This window comes from Canis lupus, chromosome 1 (assembly GCF_003254725.2).
Source record: "Canis lupus dingo isolate Sandy chromosome 1, ASM325472v2, whole genome shotgun sequence".
In the NCBI taxonomy this organism is placed as follows: Eukaryota; Metazoa; Chordata; class Mammalia; order Carnivora; family Canidae; genus Canis; species Canis lupus.
The window spans coordinates 23,868,278-23,895,205 of NC_064243.1; the positions used below are offsets into that span (position 1 = coordinate 23,868,278).

Sequence of the window (26,928 nt, forward strand, 5' to 3'; positions counted from 1 at the left end):
GGGCGACTTGAACATGGGATTTCATCTTCTCTCTGCTTTTCTATGTATTTGAAATTTTTATAATAAAAAAATACTTTTTTTGTTGTTTTAAATTTTCAGTTTTAAGTAGGCTCCACGCCCAACATGGGGCTTGAACTCATGACCCTGAGATCAAGAGTTACATGTTCTATGGACTGAGTCAGCCAAATGCCCCATAAGAAAAGACTTTTGAAATGAGCAGTAAGAGTGCCAAAAACCAGAAAAGATGAATGAATGAATGCCATAGAGCTCCTTCATGTTACAGAATTAAAAAGGCAGACATGGAAACGTGAAATAAAATTTACAATAGAGGTATTTGATCATGGTCTAACACAAGTTCCATAAGAGAAAAAAAAAGAAATAATGGAAGGAAAGAAATGAGAAAGAAAAAAGAATTTAAAAAATCCTTTGGAAAAGAAAATATAGTGAACTGGCCCTACATGGATATGCATAATAAATGAAAATAAGCCCAAATCTGGATGCATCCTAGTAACATTTCAGAACTCTGAAGATAAAGAGAAAATTTTAAGTATTTTTAGGGAGAAAAAGCTAGTACGTATAAAGAAATGAGAATCTCAATGACATCAGATTTCTTACAGCAACATAAAATGGAGAAATATATTCAAAGATCTGAGGGAATGGGCTTTCCAGGTACACATCTCTACCTAACCAAACTACCACGTGAGGAGAAGACAAAGACATTCTTAAGGTAAGTAAAAATTCAGAAAGTTTTCTTCCATGCTTAATAAAAACATTTATTCAAAGGATGTACTTCAGAAAAATGAGACCAAGACGGAGAGGAATAGCACCGGGACAGAAATAGCACGTGAGAGAGACAACGGCAGTTGAGACACGAGAGTCAGTCTGCTGAGGGGGGCGCCTGCGGGGGTCAGTCAGGGAAGCCCTGAGGTTCCGGTTCAAGTCATGACCCGGGGTTGTGAGACGGAGCAGCAGGGTCCCCAAGCAGCAGGGAGTCGGCTTGGGATTCGCTCCCTCGGTCCCTCCCCACACTTGCTCTTGCTCTCTTTCTCTCATAAATAGATAAATCTTAAAAAAAAAAAAAAAAAAAAAAAAAGTCTGCTGTGGGGTAGGACCCAGAAGTGAAGAAAGTCAGCAGGAAATTAAAGAGTCACTATACCTGATACTTGAAAGATTTTTACTTTGAGTTTCAAAAATTTTGTAATCTAAAACTACATATTCTACTATATTTATAAAATTATACTCTTGTTTAAGCGTAAATAATATATAATCATGTAATTTGAGAATCAATCTGTAGACAAAGTACAGAAAATAACAACACAATGTACATGTCTAAAAACCCTCTGTGCAATGTAGAAATGTTAATTAGCCAAAATTGAGGGATGGAATTAAGAGCAGATAAGAAACCTAAATACGAGACTTTCAACAGTAGGAAGCTAATAAAAACTGTCATTAGTTGCTACTGAAAGCTTTTTAGATATGTTATATAAAAACAAACTACTAGGAAAACTAAAAATAGTAACACAAACTGAGAGGTAGAGGAAGCAAGGTATTAGGAGGTAGGTAGGTGTTCACTACTATATTCAACAGTGGGAAGTGCACATACATGGTCTTCAGCCAGAATCAAGGTAAGGGAGGGTAAGTGTATCAGTCGTGATGGTAGTAAACCGTCAGAAACACGCAAAGCAAACAACCGACAGTGTTTATAGCTGAGAAGTACAATAAGAAGGTACCCAGGGGACACTGGGCTGTTTCCATGGCTTGGCTACTGTAGGCAATGCTGCTGTGAACACCAGGAGCATGCATCCCTTTGAATTCATATTTTGCATTCCTTGGGTATAAATGCCGAGTAATGCAATTGCTGTATCACAGGATAGCCCTATTTTTAACCTTTGAGGAACCTCCATACTGTGTCCACAGTGGCTGCACCACTTTGCATTCCCACCCGCCTGCCCACCGCAGTGCGAGAGGGCTCCCCTTTCCCCACATCCTCTCCAACACCTGCTGTTTCTTGTGTTGTTGATTTTAGCCATTCTGATAGCTGTAAGGGATTATCTCATTGTAGTTATGACTTATATTTCCCTGATGATTTCGTGAAGTATTTTTAACATAATTAGCCATTAATTTTTAACATAAGTAATACTGGCATTTACCTGGAAAAATATACACATTGTTTCCTTGGCCTGGTGTAAAGAGCTGCCCATCACTGAGTTTCACTGGCTCAAATGGACTGCCACTGGCAAACAAACATCTTCCCTGTTAAGAAATGAAATAATCTTAATTTGTAACTACATGGACTTAATGTGAATCCAAACAAAATTAAATCCTGTACTAAAACAGACCAATAGATTACTTGTCAATAGGCATAACTTACTACATAACTTAACCTTTCCATTAAAATTCTTATAATGAATTTTTATGCATAGCATACATTCACATAAAGTTGAAAACTATCTATTAATAAACTAAAAAACCCTGACGTTTCTATTTCCTTAAAAAGTTTAAAGTATAAATGGGCCAATAGATACCATCCCAAATAATATAAATCATGTGTGAATGAAGGGGAGCACATCAACAATTAGACCGAACACTGACTGTACATCTGTTATTTTTGGCTCCGTACCAGGTATTCTGTGTTAGCTGAGTTTAGCGTGCATAAAAAGCCTTATGCAATTATCATCTTCATTTCACAGACATAAAAAAAAGGGGATCTCTGGGTGGCTCAGCAGTTTAGCGCCTGCCTTCAGCCCAGGGCGTGATCCTGGAGACCTGGGATCGAGTCCCATGTTGGGCTCCCTGCATGGAGCCCGCTTCTCCCTCTGCCTGTCTCTGCCTTGCTCTCTGTGTGTCTCTCATGAATAAATAAATAAAATATTTAAAAAAAAAGAATTTCAGAAAACTACTGCTTAGATTTCCAAATACTTTGTAAAATTCACACATTACAATTGTAGCAGTTAAACTTGAATCCAGATTTTTTTTTAATTATTCCGAAGACCATGGTCTATTATGCTAAAGTATGACTAGAGTAAGTCATATTTTTTATTTCTATTTTTTGAAGATTATTTATTTATTTGAGAGAAAGCCTCTCTGTGCACAGGGGAGGAGGGGAGGGGCAGAGGGAAAGGGAGAGAGTGTTCCAGGTGGACTGTGCTCTAAGCACAGAGCCCATCTCAGGGCTCCGTCCCACGACCCCGAGGTCATAACCTGAGCCAAAATCAAGAGTTAGTCGCTTGAACAACTGAGCCACCCAGGCGCCCCAAAAGTAAGTCATATTTGAGTATCTGGATTAAGTAAGAGATGATTTGTAGAAAACTGAACTATCTCCACCCAGTAGGATGGACAAACTGACATGGCGACTGAACATTGGCAATATTCTAAACACAGAATAGTAAGTGCTAAGACAATGCTTTTGTCTTCTTCTCTCTAGATCTAAAAACGTATATTATACCAAGGTTGATTATTCTTTGAAGTAGACCGGACCATTGGCATTAGTGGATTTAACCAGGAATTTGACCCTTTGGACCATCTGAGGTCTACGATGTATATTAATTATTACTTTTACAAGACATACTTGCAGTTTCAAATTGACACAAAGTGTAGAACCTGTCCAACTATGCTAGTGGTGAGCCCAGGTGGCTATCCTGAAGCTACAATGTCAGGCAGATTTATCATTTTCTCCAGATAGCTATGCTTATTCTCTCTCTGTTCCAAGTATAGCTCTACTTGTGATGAAACTGTGTTTCTCTGAAGATTAAAGTCAGCTCATGGCTAATGCCATATGTTACAATGATAATGCGCATATTAACAGATGATTTTTGTGATACCACTAATTTTAATAGCTTTATAAACTGGTTTATACAATATAAGCTTTTTATAGGAAAAATGTTCCATTCTCATGATATCAGTAAATTTGGAGATTTAGAAAGATCTTGGACATCTTCTCTAGAATGGCAAGATTCTACAGTTCTTCAGGTTATTTTTTTTTCTTTCATAATCAGCCTACTGTTTAAATGTGGCTAGATCTTAATGATAACCAAGTGTTCTAATTCTGAAGTTCAAGAATTAAAAAAAAGTATTTTTTTTCACTAAGCAGCAGAGGGTGTTAGAGTAAGACCAAGACGTCTCTCTATTGAAAACAGAAGGACACTAAAAATTTAAGAGGTGACTGCAAATACATAATTTATGCCATTATTTTATGTAACACTAAGAAGGAATTTATGTAAAATTGATCTATGACAATGATTTTTTATCCTTTTTAGGAGATAATACAATATCGAGAAAAAATCTGCATCTTAGAATTGATGGAATACAATATATCAAATTAGTCTCCTTGGAGGATTTTTATTCATTCCAATAACATACATCTAATTACAACAGTATTTATTCACAAAATACAATTCTTAGATGTTTGGGCAGCCTTCTAGTAATATACAACGACTGCCCAAAACATTTACGTTTTAGATTTCTAAACTGCCAAAGCTCACTGATACACTGAGTATATCTATCAAATAGTCATTGTATAAGACTAAGATTTAATTTGGGGGCAATACCACTAATTTTAAGTAGAAAAGACTAGTAAACAGGATACCATACTTTGGTAAAAAGGTAAGACAGTGTAGTAAATAGAGACTGATTTTTATTTATTTATTTGATATCTAGATGCTTGATTTCAAAGAGAAAGATTTCAATAACTATTAGAAGTTTCAATGATTACTATAACCACTGGAAACCAATTTAGGAGGATTTATTTTGACTAAACTGAGTGGCAATATGAAATGAAAGGAATTTGGGGAGAATGTATGTATCAAATTTTTTGGCAGTGATGAGAAAAGAATGCTAAAGACATAAAGAGCATGGATACTAAGTATGGAAAGTTATGAGAAGGTTCTGCTTTGGCCATGATCTAGGCTGTTTCATACCAGTTCTCCCTCTGATAACAATGAGAAAAACTGGATAAAATGCATGAAGAATTTCTGTTAAGGAAGCAGTAGTCTTAGGAAGATAGTGAGAGCGTGGGTGTGGGAGATATTCAAGATGCACAAGAAGAGGAAAACAAGATATGTGAGCCCATATCTCACATGCTGAGAGCCTGGACAACAAAGCTCTCAGGAGTCGCACAATGACAGAGAGAAAAGTAAAGTTCAGGGACTGCTAGGGATGATGGGTGCTAATAAATACCCTCAGAACTTTTGATTCATGCCCAAAAGGGTTACACGCTGGGAGAAGGGGTAAACCACAGAATTCAAGCGGGCACCCCATGGATTGCATCCTGATTACATTACGGTGAGTTGCTCCAGACCAACACCTACCAGAGGGAAAGGGAAAGCCCCTTCACGCAGAGCCTTAAATTACTGCTCAACTGTTCACCCACACCATCTAGCACCCAGTAAGGAAGCAAAAAACAAAAATAAACTAGGCTTACAAAAATATAAGAACTGCATAGCCAAGAGAAAGACAAATAATAGAAGGACTCACAGAGAGTAAGGTATTTGTTGCTATCATACAGTAACTTTATGATTCATGCATGTGAGAAACTAAATGACAAGACAGACTGTTTTAGCAGAGAACCATAAGCTATGCAGAAAGATGAAATACGTATTTTTAAATTACTGTTAAAATTATGAGGTATGATGATACTGTGATTGTATTTTTAAAAGAACTCTTAACGTTTGAGAAATATACTGTAATACAATGAAGTGATGTCTTGAGAACGGCTTCAAAATAATCAACGGTGGGTAAGATGTACAAGAAACAAGATTGATGATGAGGTGATAATTTCTACAGCTGGTTCTGGTATACGGGAGTTGATTACACTATTTTCACTTCTGCATATGTTTGGAATTTTCCATAATAAAAAACGTTTTTAATAGAGTGGAGACAAAAACACTTATCATAGATTGGTTACCTATTCTGAAGTATATGATCCAACAAGTATTCCTGGTGGGTATCAATGTAAACAGCATTTAAATATCACTTCCTGGGACCACTTAAAGATCACTTTACAAGAACAATACAGAAGAAAGTGATTTTATGTGGAGATTACAAATAAATCCCTACAGAACAGTAGGAAAAAAATCTAACTGTCCTAATGGTATAGGAGCAGATATTCGTAATTGGGATATAACCCCATGGCAGTGTCAAAAAGTTCAAAAGAACTAAATCCTAAATGATTTGGATGAAAGTAAAAATTTGTTCCTGACAGCTGTCAGATAACGACTGAAAACAATGGCCCTCATAAGGACAAACCGTAACACTGAAGAGAGTGAAAAGAATTGTTTTATGAAACATGAGGGCAAGAAGGCAGACTTTATTTAATGAATTGACATTATGACAAAATGAATTGACTTATTTAATGAATATGACACTAAATAATTAGAAAAATAATCAAATGGAAATTCTACAAATGAAAAATACAATAAAATTAAGAAACTAATAATAGATTAGCATAGCTAAAAAGAATATATGCAAACTGGAATATAAGTCCAAGGAAAATCACCAGATTAAAACACAGTATGCAGGGGTACCTGGGTGGCTCAGACAGGTAAGTATCTGACTCTTGATTTCAGCTCAGGTCATGATCTCAGAGTTAGGGATCAAGCCCCACATTGGGCTCAGCGTGGTGTCTGTTTCTCCCTCTCCCTCTCCTCCACTTCCTCCTCTCTCTCTCTCTCTCTTTCAAGTAAATAAATAAAAATAATTAAAAAAAAAATCCACACAGTATGCAAACAGGATGGTATATATAGAAAGTAGTAGAAGAGATACATATGTAAAAAAGTCTGACATTCATATAACTGGAGTCCTATGAGAGGAGGGAGAGAATGTAGCCAACTCAGAGATATTTCTAACACAGATCACAAAGGAGGGCATCATGATAAAGAGTTCTACAGTCCCAGGTGGAATAAATATAAAAACCCCCACAAACTATGCCCATTGTAGTGAAACCCAAGACAAAATGATGTATCAAAAGGAAAACAGAAGTCAGAAAACAATAGAATAATATCTCTACCAAGTTTTACTTCTATGCACAGCGAAAAGATATCCTTCAAAATGAAGGCAAATAGATTATTAAGGGAAATTCATCAGACCCACATTCAAGGAAAATTCTTCTGGTAGAAGGAAAATGATCCAAGATAAAAGCAGAGACATAAAGGAAGGACAGAATGGCAAGAGAAGATATTAAAATGTATCAAAGTGAGTATTTTGTGTTTAGAACAATAACAGCTTTGGGGTTTAAGATACAGAGAGAATTAAAATCCACAACAAGAGCACACAAGACGTGGAGGTGTTAAAATGGAGATATAAGGGAATTACTTTCCAGAATTCATACATGCAATAATTTTATATCAGAAATTGATGATCCATGGGTGCACACTGTAATCTCTAGAGTGACCATGAAAAGTATTATGCAAGAATGTGTCACTAAGGCCAATAAGGGCAAACAGGAGACTGAACGAGTTCACATAATTATTAGTACCTCTGTAAGTGTATACGCTTCCTCAGCAGTGCACTCAGCCATCGCTGTAGGATTGCTTAATGCAAATATTACAGGTCTTTCATTGATATCAGCCATGGCTTTGATTACACCGGGAGTGAATAGTCGGCCGGCTCCTGCAACTCCTATGATAGATAAGGGGGGAGAAAAGCAACTTTTTTTTTTTACAGGTGACATAATTCTTATCCACAGCAGTTCTACAATAGGTTTAATACAACAAAAGCCCAGGTAAACTCCCATTACAAAGAAAGATTTTATATCGCTGAGAAAATGCCATGGGAACACAATCTCGAATCTGAAAAAAATAAAACGCTAAAAGTTTTCACTTAAATATTTATTGTTTATCTCACATAGTAAATTGTAGGAAATAAAGAAAGAGTATGACTATCTCCATCACTGTCTGGTGAAGAAGATAAAACTTGCTACAACGTGAATGAACCGTGAGGACTTTATGCTAAGTAAAATAAGCCAGTCACAAAAGGACAAATACTGTTACGATTCCACTTAAATGAGATACCTAGAATAGTCAAATTCATGAACACAAAAAGTAGAATGGTGATAGCCAAGGGCTAGGGGAAAGTATTTGCTTAATGGGTATGGAGCTTCAGGTCTGCAAACTAAGTTCCAGACACCAGCTGCACAACAATCTGAATGCATTTAACAATACCCAATTTTACACTTAAAAATGGTTATAAAGGCAAATTTTATTTTATGTGTATTTTATCACAAAAATAGATTTTTAAAAAGATAAAAACTTTCATCTCAAATGTTAAATTGTTAAACTCTGGTATTCATTACAAAATCATAGGAATTTAGAAGGGATAAAAAGTCATCTTGACTAAAGCAATCTACTTTCTTGATTCAATTTAATGACCTTCTCTTAACCCCTATCACATCTCAGACACTGTATTAGGCCACTGGGATATAAGATTGAGTACGATGCAGCTTACAGTTGAAAAACAAAGTCAACAGAAAAAGAGAAAATGTGTAACAGGTGCCAAGTATTCAGTGTTACAGAAGCACAGCATGAAGAACACTCAGGCCATGATGGGAATCTGGGGACCAAGCAATGGCTCAGCAGAGTACTTCTCCAGTTCATCTAGTAAGAACACTTGTATTCAACAGTCAAAACAATTAATTTTCAATTCCATTTTATAAAACAGTATGAAATAAAGAAAAATACTGATCTAGAGACGAGAGTTTCAGGGTTTACTCTGTGTCACTCCTGGCCTTATGAAATAGTGAAAAAACTTGGGCAAGTGGTTTAACATCTCTGTGCCTAATTTTCTTATGTAAAAAAGGAATCTGAAATGCAGGATCACAGGGGAAGAGAGGAAAAAAATTAAATAAGACAAAATCAGAGAGGGAGATAAACCATAAGAGATCTTAACAATAAGAAACAAAAAGAGGGCTGCTGGAGGGGAGGGGGGTGGGGAAATGGGGTAACTGGGTGATGGGCAATAAGGAGGGCACGTGATGGAAGGAGCACTGGGTGTTATAGAAGACTGATGAGTCACTGACCTCTACCTCTGAAACCAATAATACGTTATATGTCAATTAATTGAATTTAAATCAATTTTTTTTAAAAAGTAATTTATATTCAGTGTTTCTTCATGTGGAGGGGTGTGGACATATTTTTAGGAGTCCATAAGTTCTAAAAGAATTAAACATTTTTAATTTTTGTTTCCTTGATCCTCCAGAGTCAATGGACAGATTCTCAGGTTTCCATATTGAGTTTTGAGAGGAACTGATTGGATGATCTTTAAGATGTCCTCTTGCTCTAAAAAATTATGAGTTCTAATCAGTGAAGAAGCTAATAACCATAGAAACTGTGATTGTTTTACTATTTAACATTCAAAAGGGCTTCTACAAGAAAGTGGTATAATTACTAAAAAAATTATAGATCCAAATCTCACAGCTATATAGGAAATGAAAGGCTCCTCTTTTAAAGACTTTACATTTTCTGGGGCATCTGGGTGGCTCGGTCAGTGAAGCATCCGACTCTTGGTTTTACCTCAGGTCATGATCTCAGGGTCCTGAGATCGATCCCTGTGTCAGGCTCCATGCTCAGCGTGGAGTCTACTTGTCCCTCTACTCTTCCCACCTGCTTACCTCTGCTCACTCTGTGTCTAAAATAAATTAATCTTAAAAAAAAAAAAGGACTTTTACATTTTCTGCTGTGAACCCAATGCCATTTTGGCATAGCTATGCAGTGCCTGACTCTCAAAACATACCAAAGCTTTCTGCTTTGTTGCCAACGCAAAGCCTTGACTCTGCATAGGACTGTCTTGGTTCAGCCTGTCAGGTGACCTTGGTCTTTTTCAGGTTTTGAGGGCAGCAGTCACGCCAATTCTAAAAGCAAAGCATGATCAACTGCACAGCTTCCCATACTTAAAAGCACAGGCAACATCTGTTAATTGAACTTTACACGCTATGACCAAAAGGCTATCACAGAAAACCACACTATATGCTGAAAGCAAGATAAAATCAGTCGTTTGATTTTTAGTACTGTCCAGTAGTTATGACCGGCAACATATAGTGAAGTGACACATTGATTTTTCGACAACTCTACTCACCAATTATAGCTGAAGGCCTGAGTATATTGACTGCATCTTCAAAAGTATCAGGTATGATCCCTGGGGCTGAATGAGCAAATGGTTCCTGATGATTCTCTATTTTAGCTTTCCGCCCCTGAATTTTTTGGGAAAAATACATATTTTTTTAGTAGATGCTTACTGAGGATTAATCGAAAAGACATCATTATGAGTCACACATTGTCTCTACAATAGGAATGTCTTTTCATTCTCATTTACTTTCCTCTTCAACATCTATCTTCCAATTCTATCTTTGCAGTATCCACAAAATCCAGATACAAAAAATAAATGAAATTCCATCATAACCAGGAACTTTCTAGCCCCTCTCAAATACTCACTTTGTGAAAGTGCTTCTAAATCCAAAATGGCACAAAGGCTTATAATCCCTTATCTGGGCTAGATGTATTTTGGAATTCAGAATTTTTCATGTTTTAGTAATATATTATGGCAATATATCCAATATTATAAATCCCTCCAACATGGGCACCCCAAACTAACAAAACTTAGGACTAGTACGCTAAGTACAAAAGATCAAGACTACAAATATCCTCTCTGGCTTTGCTACCAGGTAAGTTCAAGCCAATCAGATTTATTACCAATTTAAAAAGAAAAACAACTTTGGGATTTCAGAGTTGCAGATTAACATCGTGGTCTTGTACTAGCAAAAGTTCCGAAATGAGAGGAACGGAATTGTGGTTCAAGATGGCTGAATGAAGAAACGTGCTTTCCTCCCGAAATCCCAGGCAAAAACTATAAAAATTATATCCTTAGTAGTGTTACAAGGCCAGGAGACATACCACTGACAAACTACAACAATGAGGAATTTCTCAACAGTGTGAAGCAGGCAAAAACACATTGAATGCAAAAACCAACCAGGCTGAGAAATCCACTTCCTTATTTTGGCAAAAGAGAAGACCCTGCTGCAGAGGTGAATTCTTCTATCAGAACTCCGGAATGACCCCAGGTAAGAACTAGCGGGGTCTGGGAAAAGCAGCATACCATCATCAGCTGGATGGGAAGTTAATCAAAGGGCCGACATATAACCTAAACAGATCCAGGTTCTCAGAAGAGTGGCTTCTTATGCTTGCCCCCAGGAGGACCACAGCTCTCCAATATGTGGGTTCAACAGGAAATTCTCAGTTTTAAAAAGCAGGGTAGTGTTTGGGTCACCAGGAGAGACTGGACACCTAAAACCCATAGGTCAAGCTATTCACACATCCTGAAAGAAAACTATACCCTCAACTTGCAGATATACAGGGATTCTCATCTGTGCTCACCTGCTGCATATATTCATTCTAGACCCAACTCGTAACAAATATATAAAAAAAATTAGAAAACATTTATGAAAACTAGCATCACAAAAGGATGCATCAAACTGCGGACCAGTAAAAACAGCCTTCTAAAAGAACAAGGTTTATGATCCTTGTATCCTACAGAGAAACAAATACGTGGTTACAGCTCACTTGGGAGGCGGCAGAGCCGAATGGTTAAGAGACCAGCTTCACGGTCAGGCTGCCTGGGTGTCACTCTTACAGCCACTACATACATGCTGAAGACCCTGGAAAAGTCACCTGCCCTTTTCAAACTTCAGTTTCCTTATTTGTAAAACTTCACAGAATTTTTGAGAAGATTATATGAGGTAATACCTGTAGAGTCTTATCACGAGGTCTGGTACATTTTAAACTACTATTTTAAATTATGTATAATTTAAGTGCTCAAGATTTTTTATTCAGATGCTTTTTCGTTTTATTTCTTGTAGCAACAGTTGCTAGTATTAGTTAAGAAAAAAGATTTAAAAAGAAAAAAGATTTCAAAGCTGAAACAAAGTACATTGAAATAAATCTGCTCCAAAGATGTATGTTTCAAGTCACTGCTGTATGTCATTACGTACAGCAAAAATACAACAACATTGTGTCCTGGATAGGTTCAACCAGGAAAGAGTTTACCTAACGTGTTAGACGAATAAAATACAAGGCATTTCTTAAGCTACTAAAAATAGCAATCAGTTCTAGGGAGGCAGGCAGGTGCAAGGGATACTAAATTAATGGGATGGAAGCTCTTTATTATCCACGAACTGGCTTCAGGAAAGGGTCCAGGGATTTCTCTTAGACTGCTACAAGGGCTTATACTCTCTGAATGGTTAAAGAATTTCTGCTCAAATGCCAGGTGTCCTGCTAACAATTTAATTAGAAACTTCTGAGGTCCCATTAAAACCTAGTTTTAGCTGAGTGAAGTAAGCCAGTCGGAGAAGGACAAACATTATATGTTCTCATTCATTTGGGGAATATAAATAATAGTGAAAGGGAATATAAGGGAAGGGGGAAGAAATGTGTGGGAAATATCAGAAAGGGAGACAGAACGTAAAGACTGCTAACTCTGGGAAACGAACTAGGGGTGTTGGAAGGGGAGGAGGGCGGGGGGTGGGAGTGAATGGGTGACGGGCACTGGGGGTTATTCTGTATGTTAGTAAATTGAACACCAATAAAAAAAAACAAAAAAAAAACCCTAGTTTTAGAAAGGTGAAGTACAATTTTATTTATATGGTTGCTTGATCTCGTTAGGGTCAGAGAACAAAGCAAGAGAGAATATGTCCGGTGCCAACGTGGAGATGATGACTTGACTATGAAGCAAGAGTCTTTATGAAAGACAAAAAGGAGACTAGAGGATTTCTGTTGAGAACATACCAGAAGGTCTCCAACTGGTACAATCTGGATAGTCCAGTGTGATACAATATTTTAAGAACTGATAATATTTCTAAAAATTCAAACCAAAAATATCATTGTAACAACATTCTTTTGCTTCTCCGAGATTTAGATACCTTACCTTAAATAATAAACCAAACTTGTCAACCATCCAAATTTTCTTTTGTGCCTCTTCTTCTGAGAGGCCATTTTCTACCATAGCCATAACTATGAGATTTGCAATTCCAAGAGCAGCCTGTCCAACAAAACATAAATTTAAAAAATAAAGACCAGGGTACGATACAAGCTTGAATTACTTTATATATGAGGACTGTCTATCATGAGGAATATTTGGTTCATTCTTCTGTAACAAATCACACAAAAATTGATTCTTAGTGATATTCTCTCTAAACATTTTAAATTATCTACTTTACAAAGAGATCTTCAATTCATACAAGATCTCAACAAAATTAAAAGCTCATTATGTCCCATTTTTCCAACTCTAAAGCAGAATGTTGGTTTTAAATTCTAAAAGCTTACACTTACCTCTCCTGCTCCAAGGAATAAGATTTTGTGTTCTGAGAATGATTTACCAATAACTTTTTGTGCTGCAAGAAGACCTGCTAGAGCTACTGCAGCTGTTCCTGTAAGAAAAATAAAGATTTTTAAAAAAAGATTTGTTTGAGGAAGAGAGAACGAGAGAGTGCACGCCAACATGGGGGAGGGACAGAGGCAAAGAATCTCAAAGTCAACTCCTGGCTGAGCACAGAGACAACTTGGGGCCTGATCTCACAACCCTGAGATCACGACCTGAGCAGAAATCAAGTCGGACACTCAACCGAACTGAGCCACCCAGGCGCTCCCCAAAATAAAGATTTTTTAAAATAAACAATGGGCACATTAAAAACATAATTTAAACAGAGTAGGGATCAAAAACCTGTGGGGTTTTTTTTTTTGCTTTACCTTGAATATCATCATTGAAGGTGCAATACTTTTCTCGATATTTTCTCAAGAACCTGAATGCATTATGATTTCCAAAGTCTTCAAACTGAATAAGTGTGTTCTGTCCATATCTAAAAACAGCAAGATCCATAATGGCGGTGTTGAAAATGCCACTATTCAATAGCTTTCCTGTCTAATACTCCTTATGATCTCATTTAAAAATAATGTATCATGTTAGTCCATTTAAGGCCACCTCGCAATTTCTGGAGCCTGTGAAAACTGGAGTCGAGATGTAGAAATCTATTACTCATTCAGAAAATTTTATGGGGTCAGCCTATGGGATATTAATCAGTACAAACTATTTCCAAGTACCTATGAGGTTGCCCAGCACATATAAGCATGAAATAACTTCCTAAAAGGAAACTTTTATCTGAGTCTCATAAAGTATATAATTTATATGTGTATTCTTATTATATTAGCAGTCAAACAGCAACACAGGACAGTTTATATAAGAGGTTAAAAAATCATTTCTGCAGGACTTCACGGGGATTCAAAGTAAGATACTAATCGTCTTGGTAAGCTGGGGTAAGGGAAGGCCTAAAAAGGAGGTAAGACTTTATTTGGGCCCTGAAAGAACAAAAAGTAAAGAGGTAGGAAGAAAAAAAAAAGGTGTAGTTTGGTGACACTGAATTTTCAAAAGTCAAGTTATATATTTCAGGGTTTATATGAAAGGATAAAGAGAAGTTGGTTAAGGTAGGCTGGGGCCATATAGAAGAGAATCTTAAATGCAAAATTAGGGAATGAGGACTTTGTTCTGTATTCAGTGATATGTAGCATATACTAGTGTGTGGAGAAGCAGCTAGGAGGCTCCTATGGTACGGGGACAAGAAAATCTGAAGGAGAAGCCACGAGAGGTTAAAGGGACAATTATGAGACATTAGAATGAGTAAACAGAGCTTGATGAGGACCACCTGGGAAGTAAGGGAAAAGCTGTTCAAGTGCCACGACAATATGGATGACTAAGAAGACACTTTGATTGTCCAAGGTAGGGACGTGAGGCAAAGGGGAAGAGATGACAATTTCTGGGAAGATGAAAAGTTCAGTTAAAAAAAAGAAGTATTTCATTGTATGGCTACACTACAAAGTGCTTATTAAATTCTTGAATATGTGAAAAAAAAAAGTTTAGTTTTAGATGTCAACTTTGACTCTGAAAAGGCATTAATTTTTCAGTATCTTCTATGTACTAGTAATGTAAAAGGTAGGGCTGGGCTAGGTCATGAAGAGTTGGGACTTTACCCTATGACAACAGGGAACTACGGAGCAATTTCAAGCAAAAGAATGACATGATGAAGTGCATGTTTTTTATAAGATTAACTGGGAGGTAAGGTGGAGATGAAATGCAGAGGAGAGAAATTGGAGGCAGGTTTAGAAGTACCCCGGAGAGAGAGGAGGATCTGCAGAAAGGCTGTGAGGATGGAAAAGAGGAGATGTATCTCTGAGGCATTTAAGTGGGAGTACCATCTGGGTCTGGGAACTGACAGACTGCGTAGGGCTTGATGGAGAAGGAGGAAGAGTCAAAGATAATATCAAGAGCAAAGTTTTGGCCAGAGGGTGAATGTTGTTGCCACTAACAGAGGCTGGCTAAAGGGAAGATGGGCAGTTTGCTAAGGGAAGTTGTTTTGCACATGAATATGAAGGAGCAACACAATGTCTAGATGGAGGATTCTGGACGTCGGAGATGCAGGTCTCAGAGAGAGGCTGGACTAGAGATGGGTTTTCATGGGTTTAGGAGTCACAGAGCTCACACGACTCAAAGAGAAGAGAACTATGGACTCATCCTCATTTAATGAAAGTGAGCGAGAAGAACCAGTGAAGATGACAAAGACAGAGGTGGAAGAAAGATCAAGTTAGGAAAGCCCTCTAGTAGTTAAGAGAGAATTTCAAGGATGAAGAAGGAGGAAACCTGATCAGATGCTGCAGAGGTGGAAAGGGAGGAAGACCAATGGTTAGTGAATTTAAAATATGAAAGCCGCCCAAGAGTCCCAGGAATGGTGGAAGGGAGCCCAGGTGCTAAGGGCTGGAGGAAGGACTGACAGTGAGGGTCTGGCAGGAGCAGGGAGTGCAGCCTTCCCACAGGAGGTCAGGTAACGCAGGAGGGCAAGACAGGCTGTCACCAGCATCAGCACACCGAGGCGGGCAGGACAGGACCCAAGCTCTCAAAAACGTTATCTCCTTCTATGCATCTTCAAAAGAGATAAAGGAAAACAAAACTGTGGTGCCTTTCTTTTAGTAATTGAAGATGCCTTCATTTACTCAAACTTAAAAAAAATACCTGTCAGTAATGGCTTTCATAAACTCATCAATCAGGTCATCATAACGTTGTGATCGATCTCTTTTCTGATATAAGCCCATGTAAAATGGATCTTTTAAGAGTGCCTATAAGATAGACCAAATGTAAAAATAAAATCATTTTGTTATATAACCAGCTGAAACATATTCTATAAAGCAAAAATCGCAATTTAAAAAGTTACTAATGTAATTTTTAAAACCTTACTACATTTCCTTCCAGAAACTCTAAACAGGCTTAATTTACTGTTATTTATATAAATACTGAAAGTTTGGGAAACAGAGGTTTGCTGGAGGGAAGGGGGAGAAGGGATGGGGGACGGGGTAGCTGGGTGACAGGAGGGCATGTGATATGATGAGCAGTGGGCGTTATACACAATTGATGAATTACTGAAACATACACTTGAAACTCATGATGTACTATATTTAAATTAAAAAGAAAAGCATAGTTTAAGCAAAGACTAACTTTCATCAAAAAAATTTTCCCATCTTATATTATCTTCAAAGGAAGAGTGTAATAAAACTTTTGTTTTTCATATACAGGAGGAAGATCAAAAGAGGAAAACGGTTTTACTCACTGGATTATCCGTTCCTACATCAATACACACAGGCAGGCATCTATCAGGCCGTATTCCTGCACAAGCTGTATACAAACAAAGTTTTCCTACTGGGATTCCCATTCCATAGACACCCAGATCTCCGAGACCCAGAATTCTCTCTCCATCAGTCACCACAACAGCCTTAATTACAAAAAAATATATAAATTAAAAGTTGTCAAAAATAGGGTACTAGAGAAAAAGGCATTTGAAAAAAAAATTCTCTTCGTATATTTTCACTGTCAGTTTAAAAAATTGCTTCTGGACTAACTTCCAAGTAAACCAAACAAGCACACTTAAAATTCTAGGATTTCTATAATCTAGGTATTAAAATAGAGATGAACTAGATGTGATTTCCCTTAGTCTTTGGTTTAGAAACAGAATGCTTCTGACTGGAGGTTCAGCTTATATATCTTCACAAAGACTAAACTGGGGAGAGGCAGGCAAACTTCTGATAGAGATTTAACCAGAAGAGAAAAACAAGGTTAGAAATGAACATGCTGGGGCAGCCCCGGTGGCGCAGCGGTTTAGCGCCGCCTGCAGCCCAGGGCGTGATCCTGGAGTCTCGGGATCGAGTCCCACGTCTGGCTCCCTGCATGGAGCCTGCTTCTCCCTCTGCCTGTGTCTCTGCCTCTCTCTCTCTCTCTGCATCTCTATGAATAAATAAATAAGATCTTAAAAAATTTTTAAAAAATAATAATAATCTTTAAAAAAAAAAAAGAAATGAACATGCTGCTCCCACGTAATAACCTAGGCCAAACAAGAAACACCTGAACAACAGTGGGGGGCAGAAAAAAGATCTGAAATAAAAAAATATACCTATCTACAAGGTTTTAAGATGATGTTAGGAGTTTAATTATCTAGCCAAATTGTTTTCTAGATTATTAGAACTCACGATTATTCATCAAAGGTTATTTTGGTGAGGAAGACATGTTATAAAGGCAAGTAAGATTACTGCCTGTAATAAGCACTGAAGTCTACCAAAAGATCCTAAGTAAGTCATTAGATTTTACTTTGTGAAAGATAGCCAGATTGATCAAGATTTGTATTTATTACATTTGAAACTCTTAAAGAGTTTTAGATTTGCTTAAGGATCTAAAACCTATCTGAGGTTTAGGAAAAAAAAAAAAAAAGCATAATCCTCTCACTACCCACCAAAAGGAAAAGTTTTTATGGCATTTTAATGTTTTTTCTCTACCTAGAACAGTATCAACCGAAACAGAAAAGGAATATAGAGAAGGTGAGAAACCCCAGTGGTAGCGATAGTGATAGGTTCACCTCGTGAACTCCCATTTCAGTCCAAGTCAAACTCTGTACTGGTGACCATTTTGCAACTATTATTATCACGATTTCCTCAGAGCACTAAACTCGCATGTATGCAAGTGCAAAATAAATCAGCAACAATGAAAACTATCTTGTAAATTCAGAGGTAACTTACAAAGAAGGAAAAAAACATCTTGAAGAGGAAGGTTGTGCTATTAGTAGTACCTTAACATGATTTTCTGGCCAGTTATCCACAATTGATCTAACATGACCTCTGTCTGAGATTGAAATAAATAATCCCCTGCAACAGAACAAAAACACCTTTGCATTTCACAACAGTTTTTTGTTTTCTCCTAAGTTTTTGTTCATAACTGGAATATTTAGATATTTTAATAAAACATCAAGACACAGTATCATTTCCGAGCAGATTTAGTGAAATCATACTAGATTATTTTCAAACATTTTCAGCTACTTCAAACTGTAATTGCATTGCTCACACGGAAGCTGCAACAAAGATCATTATTAAATGGCATAATCGTTTTACCCAAGAAGAAACTCGATACACCTCCAGTAGAAAGCAGTATAAAAATAAACCATCAACGCAGGAGAGCGTAATAAAGCTATGTAAACTACTATTAAAACTCAGTAAAACTGATCGTTTGAAATCTGAAGGAGCAGGAAGGGAACAGAGAAAAGTAAAGTAACTTCACGCAAGAGAAGCCACCTTTGAAGCATTAGGAAAAAATGAAGTTATTTTCAACACACAGTATACTGCTATCCAAGTGAGATAAAGCATCTGGATTTTAAAAAAGAAGAGACAAAAAGAAGAAGGGGATGGGGGAGAAAATGAGTCAGGTACAGAGGAAGGCCAACAGGTCCCAGGGCCTTCACACTGGTTCTTACACTGAACTTTCTCATTGGTATCTCAACTTTGGCATTGCTATCCTAGCTCAAATGTGTTTATTTATTTATTTATTTATTTATTTATTTATTTATTTATTTTTTCAAATGAGTTTAAACAGTTTCTCAACCATAGCTATATACTAGAATCACCCGATGGGCTTTTTAAATAATGCCAGGGCCCCCATCCCCAGAGATTCTGATTTAACCGACCTGGAGTTTAGGTCAAGATTTACTTGATCTAAATACAAGACCATCTTCTGTGTAAAAAAACACAGTATCTGCCCTCACCCCAAAGTCATACTCTCCATGCTTCATGTCACTTCTGAGCACTGGACACATGTCAGAACCACACCAGAAACTTCTATGAAACATCTACATGGGGGCCCAAGTCCAGCCTGACTGAACCAGAATCTCTATAGGTGGGGCCCAGGGATAAATAGGTCTTTTTCTCCTTGCCCTTTAATCTGGATTGAGAACCCCTATTCTGAATGAAAAAGAAACTCTAAAGGAGCTCAACCGCTGCGTTAACTTAAGAAATGTTTAAGACACATTAGCTGATGTCAGTACACAGGATACAACAGACAGTGTTCTCAAAATATCTTCCAGGGAACACCTGCAATACCGTTGCCAACCATGTTCATTAAAATGCAGACCTCCACATCTTCTCCTTTTTCATTAAAATCTTGGGAATGAGAAGGAGAGGAAGGTTGGCACGGATCATCATTTTAAGTCCCACGGTGTTTTGTTACACACATTAAAGTCTGAAAGCCACTAGGTTAGATGAGAGGCGAGTGAAGATCAACGCTACCCACACATTACTGAGGCTACATCTGTATCAGCAGGACATGGGAAAGGCATGAGGACGATGAAAACGCTAACAGGTGAGAGGAACGCAACAAGAAAACACAAATTAAAAGTTTACGAGGAAACGGTCTCCTCAGTTCCTCCTGTGACCTCAGCTGCTTTTGGGTAGGCGCTAGCATCCCGATTTTATGAGAAAACAGATCCAGAGGGAGAAAGAGACTGATGAGAAGACCTCAGTAGACGTCCACTCCAGTACTCTATTTACAATAGTGGAGGTGCTAGAACTATTTGAAATTGAAATTTGAAGAAGTTCATAAAAAAAGAACAAACAATAGAAATTAAAGGCAACAAAAAAATGAGAATCTTTTAATTTGGGCAGACTGTCAAGTTGATATCAATGAGAACTCTGGAGAATCTGCTACCAAAACTAAAGTACCCCCTGTTTTTGGTACAGAAATGCACAGTTCTTCTAACAATCATAATAACTTACAGAGGATTAGGAATGAATGGTGCCGTTTCTACAAAAGCAAGATATGAACGTGTTGGGTTTTTACTGACCCTTTTTTATCCTAATGAAGCTTTTGGGAGGAGGGAAACGTGATTGACATAAGATCGCAATCTTTAAAGAGAAACATAAGGGGTGCTAGGGAGTGCTATTTTTCCTACACAATCATCATTTACAAAAATATTTTTGAAAATCAGCCTTACTTAGGTCTTCTAAAGATGTGTCCATACTGGGAACAGGCAAGACCCACTGTTGGCGTGTACACAATCGGCATCAGACTTTCGATATCATCTTGCAGAATTCTATAAAACAGCTTTTCATTTCTTTCTTGTATTCCCATTATATAGATGTACCTGAAATTAAGCGTCCAAAATAATGTCTACATCAGTCAGCATTTATGCTCAAAGTTTTGGCCTTTGGAAATTACACCTAAACATCTAAGATGGAGGACTAGCTTCCCTACCAGAAAAACAAAACCCTAAGTTATTATTATTTAACACCAAGGACAAAAATTAACTAAAATAAAAAATGTTCTTAAATAGCAGATGATAACGAAGAAGAGGAGGAGGAGGAGAAAAGCAGGAATAGCTACTATTTATTGAGCCCTCTGCTGTGAGTCAGGCTCCACACCAGGCACTAGAAATGCAAAGACTACCGTGAGACCACCCTACCCTTAAGGAAATAACCTTCAAGGTGGTGGACATGTAAATATGGAAGCAAAATAAAGTGGGATTGATTCAAATATTTACTAAGTGCCAGGCACTATTTTGGACTCCCGGGATATAAGAAGTAACCCCTGTCCTTGTGGAGTTATAATCCAGTAGGCTTAACGGCATTATGAAGTCTTTAAAGGAGCACAGAGGTGCCACAAAGACAACGGTCAATTCATATATATGTATAAATGGCTTTTCAAGAATAAAGTTGAGAAAACTTGGAAATACTGGCTTGAAAAAAACAAAAAACAAAAAACAAAAAAACAGTGGCTGGGGCGCCTGGCTGGCTCAGTCAGAAGAGAGTATGGACTCTTGATTTGGGGATTGTGAGTTGGAGCCCCATGTTGGGTATAGAGATTACTAGAAAAAAAAAAAAGAAAGAAATGGACTTAAAAATAAAGAGCTGTAGCTTCTACTATTAATAAAGAAAGAAAGAAAAAGAAAAAAAACCAGTGATCACCTTGAATTAAATACATGTAAAACAGACTCATTACTTTTCACTCAAACTTGTCTCTCCTCTTGTTATCTGACCGGATGGGAATCGCAGATCCCATTCTTGATTTCTTCCTCTCCCACTGTGCCTTTCCCTAGTGCAGTAAGTCAACAAGGCCTAGCGTCCTCCGGCTAAATCATTTTCAAATATATCTCTATATATACCTTCAACTTCCTTCTAGCCTAAAATACACCTCCCCAAATACAGTCCCCAAGCAGGACTATAAACCCAAGCCCTGCTTTACTTACTGTTCAGTGTCTTTCCTATCTCCTTACCTAACTTCTTGAAAGTTTGCATTTCCCTTCATGAGAATCCCAATCATTTCTCAGTCATTGTACTTTTCCGTTTGCCCCATCAGATCAAAGAAATCACTCTCACCTGTCATCAAACAATAATTTCCTGTACTTAACAAACCCAAAAGATATTTTTAATTCTGCATGCAGACTGATCCCTCTACCCAGAATACCATGCCCTTCTTTCTCATTTTACCTGCCACCTGTAATACGCGGTTTAAAACTCAGCACAGGCATCACTTCCTCTAGGAAGCTTAAATGAACTCCCCAAGTCCAGTGAAGGGCCCCTATTTGCGCTTTCAGAATATCCTCTGCATGTACCTTTTCCTCCTTGTTCTGCACAGTGTAGTATAGAGTACAATGATGATCACAGTGTAACTAGTTATTGATGAGCTCCTAGAAGGCAGGGCTGGGATGATGACACATTCTAGTTTGCCTGGGACAGCTTCAGTTATGCTTCTTTTTCACTCCCGTAGATTGGATTATATATTATATGGTCACCTATCATTTACCTACTTTACATCCTTAGTGGCTAGTACAGTGGCACACACAAAGTAGAAGATTAACAAAAGTTGAATAGAAAGGGTACAAATCAGGGCAGCGCAGTTGGCTCAGCGGTTTAGGGCCTGATCCTGGGGTCCCGGGATAGAGTCCCACATTGGGCTCCCTGCATGGAGCCTGCTTCTCCCTCTGCCTGTGTCTCTGCTTCTCTCTCTCTCTGTGATAAAATCTTTTTTTTTTTCTTTTTTAAAGAAAGGGTACAAATCAGATGACAGCTTTTGCTCCTAAACATTCCATTCAAGGCTGAAATGCTCTGTGATTTTAAGCTTAAAAAATAGATTTCTCCTTAATCTTATAATAGTGAACACAGTATTCAATGAAATAAAGGAAACAGTCATTATAAAAATAAGTTAACTCCTAAAACACAAACTTCATTATGAGACTGCATATTTCTTATGCAATAATAATCATAATGCTCCCAATTCTTCTGATCAGAGCATCAATAAAGAACTAGACATCTAATCAACTCTTACTTTTCCAAAGGGCCATTCATTTTTTTCACGTTTTTATGAAATCGTAAAGCTTGAATATCCTGTGTCTCTATTTTGGGAGGTAGAAGTCCTTGAAGACCAAGCATTTGTCGCTCTTGTAATGTAAATGCCATTCCCTAAAAAAGAGAAAAGGATTAAAAATTATTGCTCACTGAGGTTGCAATGATGCTATTCTGCAAAAATGTAATTTAGATGTAAATTTTAAAAAAATCAGTAAGGTATCATTTTGCCCAGACTATAAAACATTTTTATGACTGATCATCTCTATTATTGGTGAGGGTGTGGTAAAAGTTACTCTCACATATCAATGCTGGAAAAATAAACAGGCTTAAGCTTTTTAGAAGACAACTCAAAAATATTCTTAAATTTTAATGCACATACTCTACAATAGAGCAATTCTACTTTTAGACAGCCATCTTAAAGAAATATTCATGCATAAAATAAAGAGGTGTATATAAAAAGATTAGTTATAGTAGTGTTTCTATTTCTCTTGACTATAACATACTAACTAAAAGCCCATCAATTATGGGGAACCTATGATATTTCCAGACTATGAAATACCATACACCTAACACAGATCTCTAATTACGTAGAAGAATCTCTCAGACACATAGTTAAGGGGAAAAAAGCACTCTGCAAATCAAACACGCTCACTGTGGACTGTTCTGTTCAGAAAACCCCCATAAAGTACATACTATATACAGGTGCATGAGAATATACATTACACATTAGAAATGTATAATGTATACATTAGAAATGAAATGAAATGAACAGAATACAGCTTGAAGAACACAAACCAAACTGATGACAGGAGCTACTCCCACTAGAAAGATGTGAGGTGGAGTTGAGAAGGGCAAAGGAGGGAATGATACTGAGAAAGAAATTAACCTATGTCATAAGAAAATCTTTTCCAATTTCTAATACTTGGCTGCGTGTTAAATCCTTTTCACCAAAGTGATGTCAGTGAAAATGCCAGAATAGGGACTTCCCAAATGTTTTCCTCTATAAAAGTAGTAAGAACACTGGCCAAGTGATCAGAATAAATTTTTTTCAGAATTCTGGAAACTAACCAAAGGCTTCAGCAATCAGGGAACATTTTACTCAAGAAAAACAGCTGAATTTTCGTAAGAACAGCTAGTTTTATGACATTTTTATTTGCCTTATTCCTATTTTTTCCTTAGCTCCACAGTAGCCTAGAAAGCAGCAATCACTATGAAACAATTGCTTTGAAAACAGAATCTAGCAGCTACTAAAGGGAGGCTGGAGGTAATTCTAAAGCCCTGTATCCAGGAAATTTGCCATTATTTGACCTGTCTGGTGGTTCAGGGGAAGACCCCACTTGCAAGGCTGTATTTAACCTGATTTGGAGTTCACCCAGTGTGAATAGGTTTTTCCTCCAGAAAATCTTGTTGAAAACAATCAGAGGTAATTATTTAACATGGCAGCTGCCTAAGGCAGTGGATAACAGCTCACACAAACAGGATAACCAAAAATCTTTCTAAAAAGGAAAAGCTGAGAAACAAAATGTCCACAGAGTGGGTGAGAGTTTGAAAAGTTTAATATATTCCTAGGAATCTCATCATGAGCTATAGGCAAGTCCAGGAAAAGACCTGGGGCGGGCGGGGGTGGGGGGGAGGCTTCAGCTCCCACCTCGGACTACCTTGAGGCTCCGTGTAAGCAGGAAATGATGGCTGACAGTTAGTTGTAAACTGCCTGACTGAGTACTAAAGGCATGCCCCAACATGCACACAGAGCCCTCAGGTATTTAAGTCTCCATCTAATCATCAGTGGACCACCAAGCTCACAAAGCAGACTTTAGTGGGCCTATCAAACAAGAATAAACCCTTTAAAGAAGTAGTTCAATTATACATCACACACATAAAAAAATTAGCTCAGAAATTTAGTAAATAGACAACAGCAATACAAGAAACACTGGGAGGAATATCTGGTTTCCAGAGCAGCCACATTATTGATAATGTCCAGTTTTCAACAAAAAAATTATAAGGCACACAAAAAAACAAGGTCTGGCTCATATAAAGAAAAAAGGATAATTAATAGAAACCGTCCCTAAGGAATCTCAAACATTGTACTAAATAAAGACTTTAGTCATTTTGGATATATTCAAAGAACTAAAAGATAGCACATCTAAAGAACTAAAGGGAAGTACAAGAAGGATATCCCACTAACTACAGAATATCAATGAAAAGATATAAAAAGGAACCAAACATACAAATTCTGGAATTGAAAGTACAATCATTGAAGTAAAAAGAAAATCCGAGGGGCTCAACAGCAGATTCGAGCAGGCGATTGGCAAACATAAAGATAAGTCAACTGAGATTACCCAGTCTGAGAAATAGAAAAAAAAAAGCAATTAGTAAATATGAACAGAGCCTCAGACACGAGTGGAGCATTATCAAGTGTGCCAATGTATGCATAACAGGAGTCCCAGAAGGCCAGGAGTGTGGAACTATACACAGTAATAGTTTTTGTGTACGATTAAAATTAAATGAGAATCAATCTCAACTAATTGTCATAAAGACAATAATTGCAATCCCCAAGGCAAACCACTAAGAAAATAACTCAGAAAAAGGCACTAGAAGAGGGGCACCTGGGTGGCTCAGTGGTTGAGCGTCTGCCTTTGGCTTAGGGCGTGATCCTGAGGTCCTGGGAGCGAGTCCTGCATCAAGCTCCCTGCAGGGAGCCTACTTCTCCCACTGCCTAGGTCTCTGCCTGTCTCTCTTGTGAATAAATAACATTTTTTAAAAAGGCAGAAGAAGAAATGAAAAAGGAATTAAAATGGCATACTAGAAAATATCAATTTAACACAAAGGAAGGGAACAATGGAGAAATACGGGAACAAAAAAGACAAGACACAAACTACAAAATGGCAGACATAAATCATTTTATCAACTATTATATAATGTAAATGGATTAAAATCTATAATAAAAAGGCATGGATTGGTAAGACGGAGAACATGATCCAATTTTATGATGTCTACAAGAGACACTTTAGTTCAAAAAACACAATTAGGTAGGAAGCAAATGGATGCAGCTCCATCTCATGACCCCAAGATCATGACCTGAGCCAAAAATCAAGAATCAGATGCTTAAATGACTGAACCACTCAAGCGCCCAGGTGTCCAAGTCTTGATCTTGGCCTGGGTCTTGATCTCAGGGTCATGAGTTCAAGCTCCCCACTGGGTGTGGAGCCTACCTAAAATAAAAAGTTAAAAAAAAAAAAAAAAGTGTTGTATTTATAATGCAGGGTAGAAGTTAAAATGATTTAAAAAGCAATTTTATATATTAGGTACTTATGTTAATAGTTGATCAAATGCTTAAATCTGCTAGCCTGCTATTAATAAGTGAAGCAAGCCTGCAAAGATGACATTAGCTTCACATGAACACCTTGATTAGTTCTTGAACCGTCCCCTTCTCCTCCTCTCTCCATCTCCCCAGGCCCACCTATCCTGCCACGTCTGCCCTTTTCTCACCTATGCCACGGCAATACCCTCCCAATCAACATCATGGAAGTGTGCCTCCTTCAGCTGATCCTGAAAAACTCCCTGAGATATTTTCCTCTAGACACACTCAGTTTCTTCACATATGCCAACACTGAAAAAAATCCGTTAACCAGATCCGAACGTACAGGTAAACACACTGGGGAGCCCCTCTATTTCTTTCCCTCCCAGTGAGGCTAGAGTTCTCTACTGGGGATTAGGAAGTTACCAAATACCTACTTACAAAACTGATAGCTAGTAACTAACGATTCATAACGTCCAGACCGAACACAATAGGGGCACCTGGTGGCTCAGTCAGTTAAGTGCCTGCCTTCAGCTCATGTCACGATCCCAGGGTCCTGTGACAGAGTCCCGCCCTGGGCTCCTGCTCGGCAGAGAGTCTCCTTCCCCCTCGCCCTCTGCCTGCCTCTCCCCCTGCTTGTGCTGTTTCTCTGTCAAATAAATACATAAAATCTTTAAAGAAAGACTGAAAACAATATTTAACAATAGCATTATGGCTAACTGATTATAAAACATCCCCTAAAGCAAGGAACTCATATTTACATTGCCTAAAGTAGCTTTCCAGTTTTCTTTTTCCTCCACAACAGTCTAGATGAAGAAACTGGGATCCAAAGAGGTTATGACCACACTGAAGATTACATGTCCTGTAAGGGTCAGTCTCTGTGATTCCAAATCGACCTACTCAACCACGATGTAGCCATATACAGAAGGCTTATGAAGCATCATGGAGATTATT

At 37.7% G+C, this 26,928-nt stretch overlaps 1 protein-coding gene and 1 long non-coding RNA gene across 7 annotated transcripts in view; one reads left to right on the forward strand and one right to left on the reverse strand.

The window, feature by feature from the left end:
• LOC112644109 (uncharacterized) overlaps window positions 1-12,907 on the forward strand; it is a 36,675-nt gene extending 23,768 nt beyond the window's left edge. The window contains exon 3 of the long non-coding RNA XR_003126135.3: window positions 12,645-12,907. This is a non-coding gene — a long non-coding RNA (uncharacterized LOC112644109). The remainder of the gene's footprint in view (window positions 1-12,644) is intronic.
• Window positions 1-26,928, reverse strand: part of ME2 (malic enzyme 2) — a 48,853-nt gene that overhangs the window by 10,974 nt on the left and 10,951 nt on the right. For 5 of the 6 annotated variants that reach the window (XM_025422261.3, XM_049112678.1, XM_035705172.2 and 2 more), the window contains 11 exons: window positions 22,657-22,790; window positions 20,327-20,476; window positions 18,137-18,212; window positions 16,631-16,792; window positions 16,039-16,142; window positions 13,728-13,837; window positions 13,311-13,408; window positions 12,907-13,020; window positions 10,066-10,180; window positions 7,472-7,614; window positions 2,151-2,253 (listed from right to left, as the gene is read on the reverse strand). In XM_025422261.3, the coding sequence (XP_025278046.1) occupies window positions 2,151-2,253; window positions 7,472-7,614; window positions 10,066-10,180; window positions 12,907-13,020; window positions 13,311-13,408; window positions 13,728-13,837; window positions 16,039-16,142; window positions 16,631-16,792; window positions 18,137-18,212; window positions 20,327-20,476; window positions 22,657-22,790 (1,309 nt within the window). Of the gene's footprint in view, window positions 1-2,150; window positions 2,254-7,471; window positions 7,615-10,065; window positions 10,181-12,906; window positions 13,021-13,310; window positions 13,409-13,727; window positions 13,838-16,038; window positions 16,143-16,630; window positions 16,793-18,136; window positions 18,213-20,326; window positions 20,477-21,604; window positions 21,708-22,656; window positions 22,793-26,928 lie in introns of those variants that run through there. The other variant, XM_035705180.2, reaches the window with a different exon arrangement.